The sequence below is a fragment of the Erithacus rubecula genome, assembly GCF_903797595.1.
Source record: "Erithacus rubecula genome assembly, chromosome: 16".
Classification (NCBI taxonomy): domain Eukaryota; kingdom Metazoa; phylum Chordata; class Aves; order Passeriformes; family Muscicapidae; genus Erithacus; species Erithacus rubecula.
Genome location: NC_136668.1, coordinates 10,117,545 through 10,131,544, shown reverse-complemented (window position 1 = coordinate 10,131,544; position 14,000 = coordinate 10,117,545). Strand labels below are relative to the sequence as shown.

Below are 14,000 nucleotides of genomic sequence, written 5' to 3'. Positions count from 1 at the left end.
GTTTTTTTTCCCGTTCTGGTTCTAAAGTGCATTTCTAGAATAAGAATTGTCAATTAAATGTTTATTTTAATGTGTTATGTGTTGAAACAGCCATGATCTGTGTCTTGGTTGTATTCAGCTGCTGCAGGTGTTGACTGTGTCTGAGCAAATGAAATCCTGCAGTTCCTGCTTGGTGTTCCTATGCGTGCTCAACCGGGAATTTACTCATGCTTTGCTTTGATAATAAGGGCTAGGATGTCTCTGCTCTCTCATCTAGAGAGGCAGAGATGGCTTATCATCTTCAAACGTGCTTTTCCCTCTCTAACTGATCTTAGAAGAGTTTTGAAATGTCTGAGAAAGAAGGGGAGGCCTCTTTGTATCAATTTTTCTCCCATTTTGTTTTCCTGACATTTCTTTTCCTATATATGGAATTTCTCAGTCAGATACTAACAGCTGTAAACTCTTTGAACCTTGCTGCCTGTAAGGCTGATGAAGCAACAAATAAGATTTATGGGGACATGTTTTGATGAAGAGTATAGTTAAATGGGGTGAGAATGAGATTTTATGGTGACCCTTTCTCAGATCTGAAATTGAATCAGCAAGCTTCAAGCTAAGCATGTGTGAAGATGATTACATTGACATAGCTTGGATTTATGAGTTAAGTATTATAAAAGCTGATAGAGTGGTGAGAATGGGATGCTTATAAAGGAAAAGGTGTCAAAGTAGCTTGTATGCCAGAAGAATTTAACTAGATGGAAGTTAACTCACTATCTGGAGCTGTTCTCTCTGGAGCTCTTCTGTGAAGCAATTGTTATGTAACAATGGTAAAACAAAAACTGACAGAGTTTGCTTTCTGAAATCGGGAATTTGAGTGGGCATTAATTGGGGAAAACGTGCAGAAGAGAATGTAGCAGATTACATTGCACAAATGCAAGTCACTTGTCACATTTTAGGTTGCAGTTTGACCAAATTAGTTGTATTTTCAGAAATAAGTAATTGTCAGAGGTAAAAAGCTGATCACTAGAAAATATGAAAATATATCTTTTTTGTGACTAAAATATTTTTTTTCAGATTATAATAATGAAGATGAATTTGGAAGAAAGTTGAGGTTCCTCTTGCAGCAGCTTCCACCTGTTAATTACAGTTTGTTAAAGTTTCTGTGTAAATTTTTAGCTAACGTAGCATCACATCATGAAGAAATTTGGTCAGCAAGTTCTTTAGCTGCAGTCTTTGGCCCGGATGTTTTTCAGTAAGTTAATGATAAAAGTTTATTCTCTGTTTCTATGGGAATTTGAGTGTCTTTGTGCAGTTTAAAGTCATTCCTGGTCGGTGAGCAACAGTAACAAAGTGCACAATATGTTTCAGGCAGAATCCTTTTCTGTTCCCACCCACTCTCACCCCAGTTTCGTTTTACAATTTTTGCTATGATTTAAACAACTTCTTGTCTCTGAGCTGTGACATCAGCAACCACTATTTTGATTGTTGCATTACTGTTTTTAATCTGAGGTTCAGGTATTTTAGTGATAGTATGTAAGGCTACTACTTGTAGCAAGAAAGAGTTCCAGGGGAAGGCTGGTAAACTACCAGTTTATACTGTTGTTTCCTCTCCACAGGAAAATATTTGACTTTTAAATATCTTTCATGAAAAGTTAATTGACTAAATAGTTGCTAATTAATAATTTTTAAATAGAAAATAGTGTAAAGCTTTATAAGGCAGTGGTGTGAAGGCACATGCTTAAAGAATGTGTTCAGAATGGGTAGGGGATAATGGTGTGAAGTGTAGCACTTAGTCATAGAAAGCATTCAGTGAGGTTCTTTGGGAAAGTGTTGCATTTAGATTTTTAAACTAAAACAGTGTTGAAATCTTTAGTATTTACACAGATGTGGAGGATCTGAAAGAGCAAGAAATAGTTAGCAGAATAATGGCGGGACTTCTGGAGAACTACTATGAGTTTTTTGAAAATGAAGAGGAAGATTTTTCATCTACCAATGATTTAAGCTCAATAACTGAGCAGGTAAGAATATTTGAATGGCTATATGCTACCACTAAGTGTCTGTTATACACATTTATGTTTATGAGAGATTTATTGAACTACAGTTTCTTCACTAGAAGTTTCCTTCAAACTGATAAAACCTGGCATTTTGCTAATTTCCTTAATGCTTGTGAAATTCTTGCTTTTGTTTTAAGTATAACTATGCTGTATTGAAAAATAGAAACTAAACCAACAGTGATATCCTGCCCAACACAGACACTGTTATGAACAGCTTTCTAATTACCAGTTTAGGAATGAAGAACTGTTTTTTGATCAAATGGAGAACAAGTTTGTTGTTGGTCTTGGTCAAGAGTATTTCTGGGTGTGTCTTACAGAAACATGCAGGGTCTCGCACTCCACTTGGTGATGTTATCAGTGGTGCTTTCCTGTGCCAAAGTTTTTAAATGGTGTTTTTGATTCTGAGACTTGAAAATGATTTATTTTCTGTAAGGAGGAAAAAGGATAAAAAATAAGTAGCTACTAAGGTAGGTAACAAAGAGTACTGCATTTTAAAGCCTATCTCTCAAACTCCTCCTCTAGCAAGACAGGTAAGGCAAGTGCTGGGGCAGTTGGCTGCTTCTGTTGGCCTGTTGTGCCAGGCGTGGGCAGCAGGTTTTGGAGTGAGCAGTGCCTGCTGTGTGAGCTGCTCTGCAAAGCTCCATGCAGGAGTATGTCTGGCACTGAGAGCTGCCACAGCCCTGCTGCGTGCAGGGAGCTGCTGAACAAAGCTGGGCTGTGACTGCAGCTGTGGGCTGGGGACTGTCACTCAGGGGTGACTGCTCTGGAAACCAGAGCTGCTCTGTGCTCTCATGCCTTGGCTCTGCCTCGTTATATGTTTCAGCAAAAGGGTTTCCTAAGCACAAAATCCGTTTGGTGTGTGGTTTTGTTCGCTTTTTCCCTTAGTTGGAGGGCTGGTGGGATGTCCCTTTAATTTCGTGGTGTCTCCACCAGATGTCAACAGTGCACTTCTGTCGGGTGGTGCAGTGGGGACAGAAGGGTTGCTGTCCCCTCGGGGCACAGCCCTGCTGGCAGCTGCCCCAGTGTGTGGGTGGGCTTGCCTTTGCTTCACTGGCACATCCTCTTGCAATTACAGAGGAAAATCAGGGATAAATACATTTCTTGCCTGGAATGTAGTACCATATAACACTTTTCAAAAACTAACAAGTATCTCCCTCTGTCTTCTGTGTAGTCTTAAACTTCTGGCGTTTCAATTTTTCTTAATTTAGTGTTTTTGTTTTATACTGGTGACAGGTACTATAAAGCGTATTTCCTTGAGGCTGCTGCTTTAATTTTTGGGTTTGCAAGATTGAGATATCAGAAATCAATTACAGAGGCATCTTGGAAGTCAATCAGAATCACTTTTTTCTTGTTTCTTTTCATGTTTTAGACATAGTTGCTTTTTAAAAAATTAGGTTTGCTGTGTTGAGTTGCCACTTGGCTATATTGTTTTGCTTTTTGAATTGGCAGTGTTTTGCTGTTTCAGTAAAAACGTCTGTGTTTGGAAACAAAGAAACAAAAATAGACATGAGCACAGAAACTTTGTAATGTTCATTCCCAGCTTTGAGGTTTGGGTTTATAGACTTCTGTGTAGCCTTCGGTAGGAGGGTTTGAAAATACTTCTTATACATGGATAAGGCTACCTGTGGAATAGAGGAGAATTATCTGTTTTAGACATTGGAGGAGAAAGCTTCTGTAGTTTATGATTTCAGTGTGGCCAGGATTTTATAATTTCTTCCTTCAGCTTGTGTTCATTTATAGCATCAGAGGTGCTTCTTGCTTTTCAGTTTTTGTCCACTGTTCAAGAGCAGCATTTTAATGGTGTAGAATTTACAGTTTTCCATAAAAACAAGTCTAGTGTGCCTGTTTATACTAAAATTGAAAAGTGTTCTCCTTCTTTATGTTACTTTGATACCTCTCATGCTCTTTTAATTTCCTGGACGTCTTGAGAGGAACTTTTCAGTCCATTAATGTTGAGGAAATGTTTTTTAGATCAACGATCTCTTGGAAGAAGAGGAGGATGTAAAGCTTGAGCAATCAGAAGAACTTCCAGAAGACAGCACAGAGAAACCTGTTGAAAGGCCAGCTGTGGTGCATCTAGATATGACAGGGAGTCTCTCAGATTCCAGGAATGTTACAGCATCAACAAGGTAACTTGGTTCTGCCTTGGAGTTTGGATTTAAAGTTTGGATTGTAATTTATTCTGTCAGAGGGAGAAACTGTAGGACTTTTGAGGTAAATGTTGCTGTCTACAAACTGAAGCTTTGAAAGTAGGTGCAGTTCTTATAATAGTAAAATATGGGTTACAATAACTGTTCCGAAATTCAGCAGAGGAATGCCTGTAGAATCAGATCAGATTAAGTATGGGGATTTATGCAGGGAAAGGTAAAAAGGGTGTATTTTAGTGAAACTGTAATGTGGTATTTAAACAGTAAATTTTACAGCAGAAATAAGAAGAATCTGTGTACTGGTAGATCTCAACCTGTTCTGTACCATCCAGCCAATGGGAAATCCTGGGACTGTTTCTTATCATGTGGTGCTGGAGAGCTGTGACAGGTTTGGGAGTTGCAAAATGTGATAGAGGCAGGAATGTTGGAGGGTGACCCAGCTTTTAAGAGCAATTCTCATAAAAGTGTGTAAACAAAATCTTACTTTGATTTGAGAGCTTATCAGTGCTTGCTTGTAATACATATATTTATATTTTACTTGTTTGTAGTGTGCAAGGTTTTATTACTTGTACTTAGAGTTTTCATTCTACAGATGGTGAATTTTACCTCTTCCCCTCTCTAGCATGTGTTTGATATGGGCATTGCATGTAAGAACTTGTAGGGAGGAGTGAGGAGGAATCTGTAATAAAAATGTGACTAAAAGCAGCAGAAATGCAGGAAAAATCACAAGTAACTTACTACCTAAGAATGGGTAGTTTCAAGAATATGGATTTTTGGTTGGAATCTGTTCAGCCTCTGGCTGCATACTTCTTTCTGCTTCATGGTAAGAAACTGTAAAATGTCAAAAAATGACAGAATCATGGTTCTGTTTTGTAACTGAAATTATATTTTAATAGTTAATTTTCTTTATCAGTAATAAAGCTTCTTATTTTTAGTTTCAGTTCAATTAAAAAAAGTTGCAGTTTATTCATAGGTATTATGTTGCTTCTGGAATGTGTAAACACAACAATAGTGACAAACGCAACATGTTTGAGAGTTTAAATTGGATAGCCTGAAGAGAAAAACATTTTTACTTGATGTTTAAGGTTAATTAAAAATGAATAGGCATTAATTATGGTTGGCATTTTACATAATTTGTGGGGAAGGATAAGGAGGAATCCTTTAGAAGAAGGATAATTTTGACTGTAAAACCAGAAGAACGGCCAGAAACATTTGAAAGGAAATAAAGTGAATGAGAAAGTGTTCTTTATTAAACTTTTAGCCACTATAAATACTGTATATATTTTCCCAAACCTAATGGCTTTTATGTAGGCATTTAGTGGCCTTTTTTTTGGTCTTAGTTTCTTGATGTAAAAAAAAAAAAAAAAAAAAAGAATTAAGACAGCAAATGTTAATGCAGTTTTATTTGGATTACTTACCTTTGTCCTGATATAGAGCATATGGCAGCTTATGCAGGAAAAGGGATGGGTAATAGATCTTAAATATGATTCTTGCAGTTCTTTAGGATGGGGTTTTGTTGCCTTTTTGCTGTTGTGATTTTGGGCACCAAATATCTGTGTGTTTTAGTCTCTCTATGAAGAGTACTAAAAGAGATTGTTTATCTTGTTTTGTACAATGGGGCACCTGACCTTCCTCCTTGTTATTTGGACTATTGCTTCTAATTTTGCTTACTGCCTTTTTTTCTCTACTCATTCTGTTTGTTCTTGCTGAAACCTATGACTTTCTTGCTCTGCATGGTGTTAATTTGACTTCGAGTTAGAGATCTTGTGAGAATGTGGATAATCATTAATGCACTGTGGTTTAGTGACTGCTTGAAAATGGTATTTCTAATAAACATGTGGAGTGATCTTTGAGCCCATTACCCAGCAGGGAGCATTTGTTGCTCACAGGGTGTTGAGCACGTAAAGAGAACTTGTTCTCCCTTGCCAGAAGTCTTTTCCCCATGGCTCTTTCCCTTCTGCTGTCTTGGAGTAAAGAATTGCTGACTCAGCATTGCAGCTGAATTTTTAAGACATGCTGTTGAAATAAGTACTTTTGAATCCTTCTCTGTCATTATTTCAAATTTTTCCATCCCTGAGCCTTGCCAAGCAATATTTGCTTTAATTGGGCAGTTCATCTCAAATGTTGTCAGTCAGAAGCCTTATATAAAAGCTCTTTGGTTTTGGAGTTTTCAAAATTCAGTGTGTAAAAATAGAGAGATGACAGGCAGTAAGTTGTATAAACAGTTTGCTTTGTTTCTACCAAATGCAGTGACAAGGGCAACATCCTCACTGCTTCTGTGATATTTTTGTTAACCCTTTTGTAATTTAATTAGCTGTGATGAGAGACAAGTGATAATATTAACACCTGCCAAGAGAGACAAAATTCATTGTATAACTGACTGAATAGAAGAGCTGCCTAAATTGCTAGAAAACACATTATTATTTGTACGTTGTGCTGTTTTTAGCATCCAAATACTTTTTCCTCCTTCCATCCTGGAAAAATCTGTAAACAACACGTTAGGAGAGCTTTCAAGTGTTGATTGGGCAGCTTATTGTCAGGAGTGACCTCATGTTGCAGTCGATTTCTATTTAGACTGCAGGGTTTAGTGCAGCACTCCAGAGGTGCCGCTCGCAGGCAGCCCCCGGAGCACAGGCAGCAGCATGCACAGCCAGCAGCACACAGCTCGCTTTGCTGCCTTCCAGATGAAGCATTTCTACTTGAAGTGCTCTTTTGGGATAGCAAAAATCATCAGAATGGCCTGCAAAGTTTTGCTGCACAGGTAAATATAGATGAAAAGAAAATGGCATTTTGATACGATTGCAAGTAAGGTTTTAACTTTTAAAATGATGTGAGATTAAATGTGGTTTGGAGGTAAAAGAATGAAGTAAGAGCACAACTGATTATTTTAATGAGAAATAAGAATGTGTGTATAGTCAGGAAATTACCAAGAAAAACTTTGACATGTTTTATTTCTAGTTAATGTATTTTTCTGCTCAAGGTGCATTTTTACTGGGACCTTTTCTGGATAGGGAGCTAGTGCTGAAGGGACTCTCAGGAGGGAGTTAGCATTATGAAACAAAAATGTTTACCTTCCTGTGTCTTGCTGTGTCATGCTGCGTGAAGGCTCTGTCTGGCATTGTAAATAACAGCTTTTAAAAAGTATCCTTCAACTGTGGTAGGGTGGACTCAGAAGTTGTAATGGCTTTTCACCTGGAATTGTCACATTTGTTTCAGAAAGTGCTTAATTGCTAAAGTGGTTTGTTGAAGATGTTAAGATATTCTTCATGTAGTAAGAGGATTCTTTAGGATTGTAATACTGCTGATTTATGCACAGCTTTTGCTGAGTACCTCTAATGCTCCTAAAGGTGTTGGCTGAAAGCACTGGAGAACCATCCTGTACTGGGGGCTGAAGGTTAACACACTAGGATGGAAAATTTTGTTCTGAACCATGCCTGAAATGGTCTGGATTCCTTGGAGATGAGTTTGATTCTGCCTATTCTTGACACATTTCCTCATTGTCCCAAGTGGTAGAATAAAAGGATTTCAAATCGTGACAGTTTCCTATTAATAGTGTTTATACTTGTGCCCTTGACTGAGTTTTTCTTGCTCTCTTTTCCAATTAGGGTGTTGCAGTGTTCTGTGCTCTAGTTGCCTCATTTTTCATCCAAATTTATCCAAGGACTGACCATTTTAATAGTTAATCAATTTCAATCTACACAGTTATGTATTTGTACCTTCAGAATACAAGCATACCTTTTATAATGCAACTTTTGTAGAACTTAAGGAGATGGATACTTAAAACTACATTTTTCATATTTTGAAATATTACTGAGTTTTTTTTTTCAAGATCATGCTTCTTTACTTTGTTCATTAAGCTAAACTTGTAGTTTCATATTTTCATTTTTCATTTCACGCATTGTTATTATAAATTATGTTTATCAGAAAATCAATTTCATATAGGTTGTAGGGCTATACTGAACTTCTATGCATGGAAATACCAATGAAATGTGAATATCCTAAGCTGTAAACTACCTGCCATTTTTTTGTTTGTAAGAAAAACACAAAATGTCAGCATGTTCCCCCTGTTACTTGATCTGCAGCTTTGAAATCAGTGGCTACAAGATCTGGCATCTATGTCAGGTGTTTCAATTTCCCAAAGCTGTGTCCCTTGTGAAATAGTAGTTGAGTGCTGCCTGTTGTGTCAATGCATTTGTAATAGATCAGCTTTAGCTTTTCACCAGGCAGACACATAAATCATAAGATGAACTTGATTTCTTAGCCAGTTTCCACTTAAAAAAAGGGAAAGAAAGGAGATTAAAAAGCATCTATGAGCACCTACTTGTTCACTTGTGCCATATGGGGTTTAAATGCTATGCACTCTGCTCTTGGCCTAGTACAAGGTGTCTAAGACAAACTGGTATAGTTACTTTTAAATAAATATTTCAACCACTTTTATCAGCTTATATTTAATTGAAAGCCTTTTATTGCTTGTGTTTCATCTACTTGGAGGAAGGAAAAATAGAAAGTCTGCTTGAGGAGATTTCTTTCTCTGGTGGTGGAACTACTAATAAATCTCTTAAGTTCTAACCAAGGTATTTGCTGTGTTGAAACTGTTCTTGGGTAAACAGAGAGACTGCATTTTTTAGTGTAGGCAGGGCTCACAGCAGTCAAAACTGATAGGACACCTTACAGAGGTAATAACTTGCTCAGTTCTGCTGGGGAGTGGCAAGCTCCCTTGTATTTCAGGGCTTACCTTATGCATTCATGAAAATAATATTTTAAATCAACTTTGGCAACATTGTTATTGGATGGTAAAGAGCAGAATAAAATATTTTTCAGCTTTTTGAGCTTAGTTATCTGTAATAGAAAATGCCTTTTTTTGCCTTCCTCCCTCCATGTTAAGCTGAAATTAATATTAACTTTTTTCTGAGTGAAGTGTGTGTGTGCACTGCAACTCATTGCTGTTTATAGTAGATTTCTCGTCTTTTATTCTTTACTGTCACTTTGTCTCAAGTTTTAAGTATTTTTTTAAAATGAAATTTTAATCTTATTGATGAATAGTTGTGGGGGGGCCACACACACGAATTAACCGACCTTCTTTTGTTAGTTATGTTGATTTCCACCCTCTCACTCCTCCCTTGAGGAGTTTAATGTTTTAGGCTGAAGTGGCTTTGCCTGGAGATTTCCAGATGCTTTACAAAAGTCAGACTCCTGTCCCAAAATCTGCCTTCTACTTGGAATGTTGTAGCTGTGCTCAGAGAGTGCTGTGGATCTGTTGAGCGTTGCAGAACAAAATTATGCAACAGTGGGAAGAACCTGTGGAAGAAAGCAGAGTAATTTGGAATTTGCTTTAGGCAGCAAGGTTAAAATCTGCATTCTTAAGCAAGGTGTCAGGAAATGTTTGACTACAAAATGATTAGTATTTCCCATGGGAAAGACCATACATCTGACAGCTTGGAGCTTTGTAACACAGTAAATATTGGCTTTTGAGAGACAGAAATCTGCATTGCTGCTTCTGCAACTTTCTGCCTTGTGATGGTGCTCCTATTTAAATAGTAAAGGAACTGCAAATCAGGGTGTTCTTTACATGTTTATTCTGCTTTTATTAGCTCCATCACATGCAATATTTAAGTATTTTTTAAAGTTGTTTTCTGTTGACTTCCAGACTTCTATTTAGTATAAGTTTTTTGCATTATATTAACTTTTATTTTCTTTATTGCAGTGCTCATATCTCTCCCATAAGTATCTTGCCAGCCTCTGCAGAGTAAGTATAATGAAAACACAAAATGTTTGAATTGTGCCCTTACTAGAACATGCATAGAAGTTATGTATCCTTTCAAAAAAATGCAGTAAGTTTAATGATTGCAATTGTAAATTAACATATTCTAGTATGAAAAATTTCACTGATGGCATTTAGCACCAATGCAGGAAATACCAAATGCCTGTCAGTGGTGTTGACTGCAGGAGCATGAGAACACAATGAGTGCTTGAATCCATAGTCCAAAGCTTTGGTTTTACACTTAGATACATCATAAGTTTTTTATATAATATTATGATAGCATTCACATTGTAACCCGAGCACCATTGATACTGAACTCAGTGGAATTCAGACAGGATTTTACTGTCACATTAATATAGAAGGCTTTTATAAGTTTTTGTGTATCATTGTTAAAAAATATGTTAGTTGTTGTAATGTGTTTATTACTCTTAAAATACAGTTGGTAAATTTCATAGTACTTTATGTAAATCTTATGGATTCAAAAATAGTAAGTGTAGTAATTTCCACTGCATTTTTGGAGAAGTTAATCTTTTGCCTTGAAGTACTGCCATCAAAGATTCCTGTCATGTAAAGCTTACCTCTGCCTTTCTGTATAGTTGATCAATGCAAAAGTAGAACTCTTAATAGGAATTTTCTGTCTTTTTTTTCTTTTTTAGCATTTTAGAAAGAACAATCAGAGCAGCTGTAGAACAGCACCTTTTCGACCTGCAGAGCAGCTTAGATAACGATCTGAAACATTTACAGCAACAACGACTGGGCTGTAACAATGAAACAAAAGATCCCAGTGGGGATGAGGAAGGATCTAACAACCAGTAAGATTTTGTTGTGACTGTAATGAATTCTGTAGGACTGTGTATCTTAACTCTTCCAAAAAAACCCTACCCAAATCCCCTATCTTAACCCAAAAGTTATGACTTTGGCTGCTGATTTCAGTTTTATCTATCTTAAAACAAATCATCTTCTATCAGGTACCAGTAAGCAATAGCTCTTGAAGCAGATATTTTAAATTGATCTTGTAGCTAAAAATGCCCTGAAGTCTATCTGCTGTAATGCTGAATTCTATGCAAGTAGCACAGGAATATAATTTACTCCTTTTAAATTTACTCACTTAAATTTACTTTCATTTTTATCTCGCCAATGTGACTTATGATGAAATTTTAACATACTGAAGCTATTGTAGCTTCAGTTTCATAACCCTGTCTTTCCATGTCAGCATAACTACTTTACTGCTTTGGCTGTCAGTGTCAATGAAACAGCCAAAAATGAATAGAATGACCACTGTGGGTCTATTTGCATGGTGTTCCAACCTTATTTGATCAGATTTTATTTTTCTTGTAAATCAAGTCAGATTCTGAGTGTAGTGCTTTGCCATGGTAGCATTTGGAAGCAGCAGGTACCTTTTGGTACTTCATTAAAAACAAACAGTTGTGATTAATACCCAGACTTCAAAAATGTGTTATTAAGATTTCAGTGCCTTAATTTCTTTCTTGCTCAGAGCTGGAATACATGAACAGAGCCTGAAATTCATGAAGTGTTCAGTGACTCAAATGCTCTTTTCTAAATTGTTCAATCTTTAGTGGTTTTAGAAGGCAGAAATAAAGTTTGCAGGGGATCATAAATGTAATAATCATTGCTGGTAATGATCAATTAAATCTGAGTTTTAGTGCTAAAGATTCAATGTCTTAGAAGTAATTTGTAAGTGGATAATTGCCTCACAGCCCTGTAGCAGCTGAATTCCTTCAGTCCCAGTGTAAGTGCTGTAAAGGTTGGCTGATCTCAGAGGGGGAGGCTCCGAGTGCCATCACTGCTGGTTTGAAACCAGTATCCTCCTCTGGCACAGGCACTATTCCAAATGCTTCTGATCATCATTGCACTGTGGATTAGCTGTAAGAGAGGATACATGATATCGTTCTTCAAGGGGGTGTCTGGGTTCTTTAAAGCAGCTGACTGTGCACAAGGCAAATACACTGTTAAATTAAGAACTGAAAAAAGCAGTGATCCAGTGCCAGTTTCTTAGTACTAACTTAATGGCTGGTTTTAAGAAAAAAAAAGTTAAAATGTTAATTTTCAACCTGTTCTGTTTATTATCTCTATATCTGATAGAGAAGGAGATTTCTTAATGTGGTTGGAATTCTTTTTGAATGAGAAAGAAGGCAAACAAGTCAAAAGCTTGTGATGAATGACAGTCACATGGTAATGGGTGGTGGCACACAAAGAATATATGTGGATACAAATATGGAGTCAGTTAGTTTTAATCTGGCTATAATGTGACATGACTTAAGTTGAAGTCTCAGCAGACCATATGTTAGAACTGGAGGAGAACACAGTGATAGTAGCTATAAACTAACTGGCTTCACTACTGAGAGGAGTGTAGCCTCAGCAAGGTCATTGAGTCACTGTAGTTTCAGGATGTCATTGCTTCTGGCTGTTGTGTTTTAATTCCTTAGATTGGTATGGTAGGTGTGGGGTGTATGCCTGGCCTTTCAGACAAGAACCAAATAAGTACATTTTAATATGTCTCTCATGTATGGATGTACAAAATATCACATAAATAATTAATTTTCCCTACAGGTCAGAATAATTCTGTTAAAAAAAAAAGCCCAAACAAAAAACATTCTGATGTTTGACAATGTTTAAGGGGGCAAATAAAAGGGTGGTTGTGGATTTTTTGGGATTGTTTTTTTCTTTTAAATGTATAACAACAGGTTTCTAAAGTCTTTCTGTTTGTATCTTTAGGAATGATGTTATTGAAGATAATGACACTGGTAGCAGTGAAAACACAGGAGACTGCTCTGAAGTATTGGTTTGCACTGATTTAGACAGTGAAGCTATAAAACATGATACTGTAACTGAGGAAGAAGAAAGCATTCAGGTGAGAGGAAGTGTCTCCTGTATATCAAATCAATCATAAGTAGCTGCAACTTTAATGCTCTGGAGATCCAGGTTTTCCCAAGGACTCTGATGTGGCATTACATGGTGCTCTTGCTCTGTGCAGTCAGTTGTCTTCATTGCTGTGCCATGTGCACTGAGAAATTTTTGTGTATTTTGGTGTGACTTGCTTGGACCCTGACTGACATTTTCCATTCTCCTTTCACAGATACCAGCCCTTCCTTCTGCTGAGGTAAGTCAGTGTATGAGGCAGCATAGCACTGCTTAGAACAGCATCTGTAAAGGCTTCCTGAGGAACAGGACTGTAGAGCTGAGATTGCAGCACAGCCCATAGTCACCTTGGCTGGATCAGGAAAGAGCAGCAGTCACCTTGAGACTCTGCAGCCTCTTGGCTGTGCTTGTGCTAGGAAGGTGTGGTTTGTCATTAGCTACTTACAGCCTTTCCTCTCTATTTCCAGTTTCTTCTGTGGTAGGCAGAGATGTCCTGTTCTTTTCAGCACATCTTTATCTCTTCCCTAGTTGATGCAATCAAGCAATTCTGTAAAATATGTGCTGACTAAAATGAAATCAAGGATAACAGTAAAGTGCAAGAGAAGAGAGTATTCTTCTCTTCTCCATCAAGCAGCACATATGTAGCTGTCAGATAATCCCTTCTAATGAAAAAAAATCAAATCTGTAGTTCCTTCTTCGTTTGCTGACACTTTTGTTGTTACAAATCTAAGTGCTGAATTTTGTGGGTGGAGATGTTTGTTACACATATGTAGAGAAATTTCTGCAGTGGTTTTCAGCTTCTTGCCTGTAAGTCCATAAATCTTCCTGAGGGTTTCCTGAAAGATAACCAGATAAGCAAACCTATTGTTAGTAGACTTAAATTAACTTGAAGAGTTTAATGTGTCTTTGAACTTGAAAAGATGGGAATGGATGCCTTAGCATAATGAAACTGAGTCATCTGGAATTTGTATTTTTATTCACACACAATATTTCCTTAGTGCTTTTCACTCTTGTGATGTATTCTGTTGTTGAGCTTCTGTTTGCTTTTGGGGATCCTAAGTGACTCTCTTGAATTACCAGCAAGTCAAATTTTCCAGTTGTTCCACAAACTAGCATATTGTTTTGGAATCCCATTCTGTGAATTAAATTTCGTGAAATGTATTAATTTTCCTGGTTCTTTCT

At 37.1% G+C, this 14,000-nt stretch overlaps 1 protein-coding gene across 7 annotated transcripts in view; it reads left to right on the top strand.

Annotated features, from left to right (window-relative positions):
- Window positions 1–14,000, top strand: part of FAM13B (family with sequence similarity 13 member B) — a 43,984-nt gene that overhangs the window by 13,290 nt on the left and 16,694 nt on the right. For 6 of the 7 annotated variants that reach the window (XM_079320184.1, XM_079320181.1, XM_079320180.1 and 3 more), the window contains exons 5-11: window positions 1,051–1,228; window positions 1,850–1,994; window positions 4,002–4,159; window positions 9,882–9,923; window positions 10,595–10,750; window positions 12,675–12,810; window positions 13,036–13,059. In XM_079320184.1, coding sequence (XP_079176310.1) covers window positions 1,051–1,228; window positions 1,850–1,994; window positions 4,002–4,159; window positions 9,882–9,923; window positions 10,595–10,750; window positions 12,675–12,810; window positions 13,036–13,059 — 839 coding nt within the window. Of the gene's footprint in view, window positions 1–1,050; window positions 1,229–1,849; window positions 1,995–4,001; window positions 4,160–6,764; window positions 6,939–9,881; window positions 9,924–10,594; window positions 10,751–12,674; window positions 12,811–13,035; window positions 13,060–14,000 lie in introns of those variants that run through there. The other variant, XM_079320186.1, reaches the window with a different exon arrangement.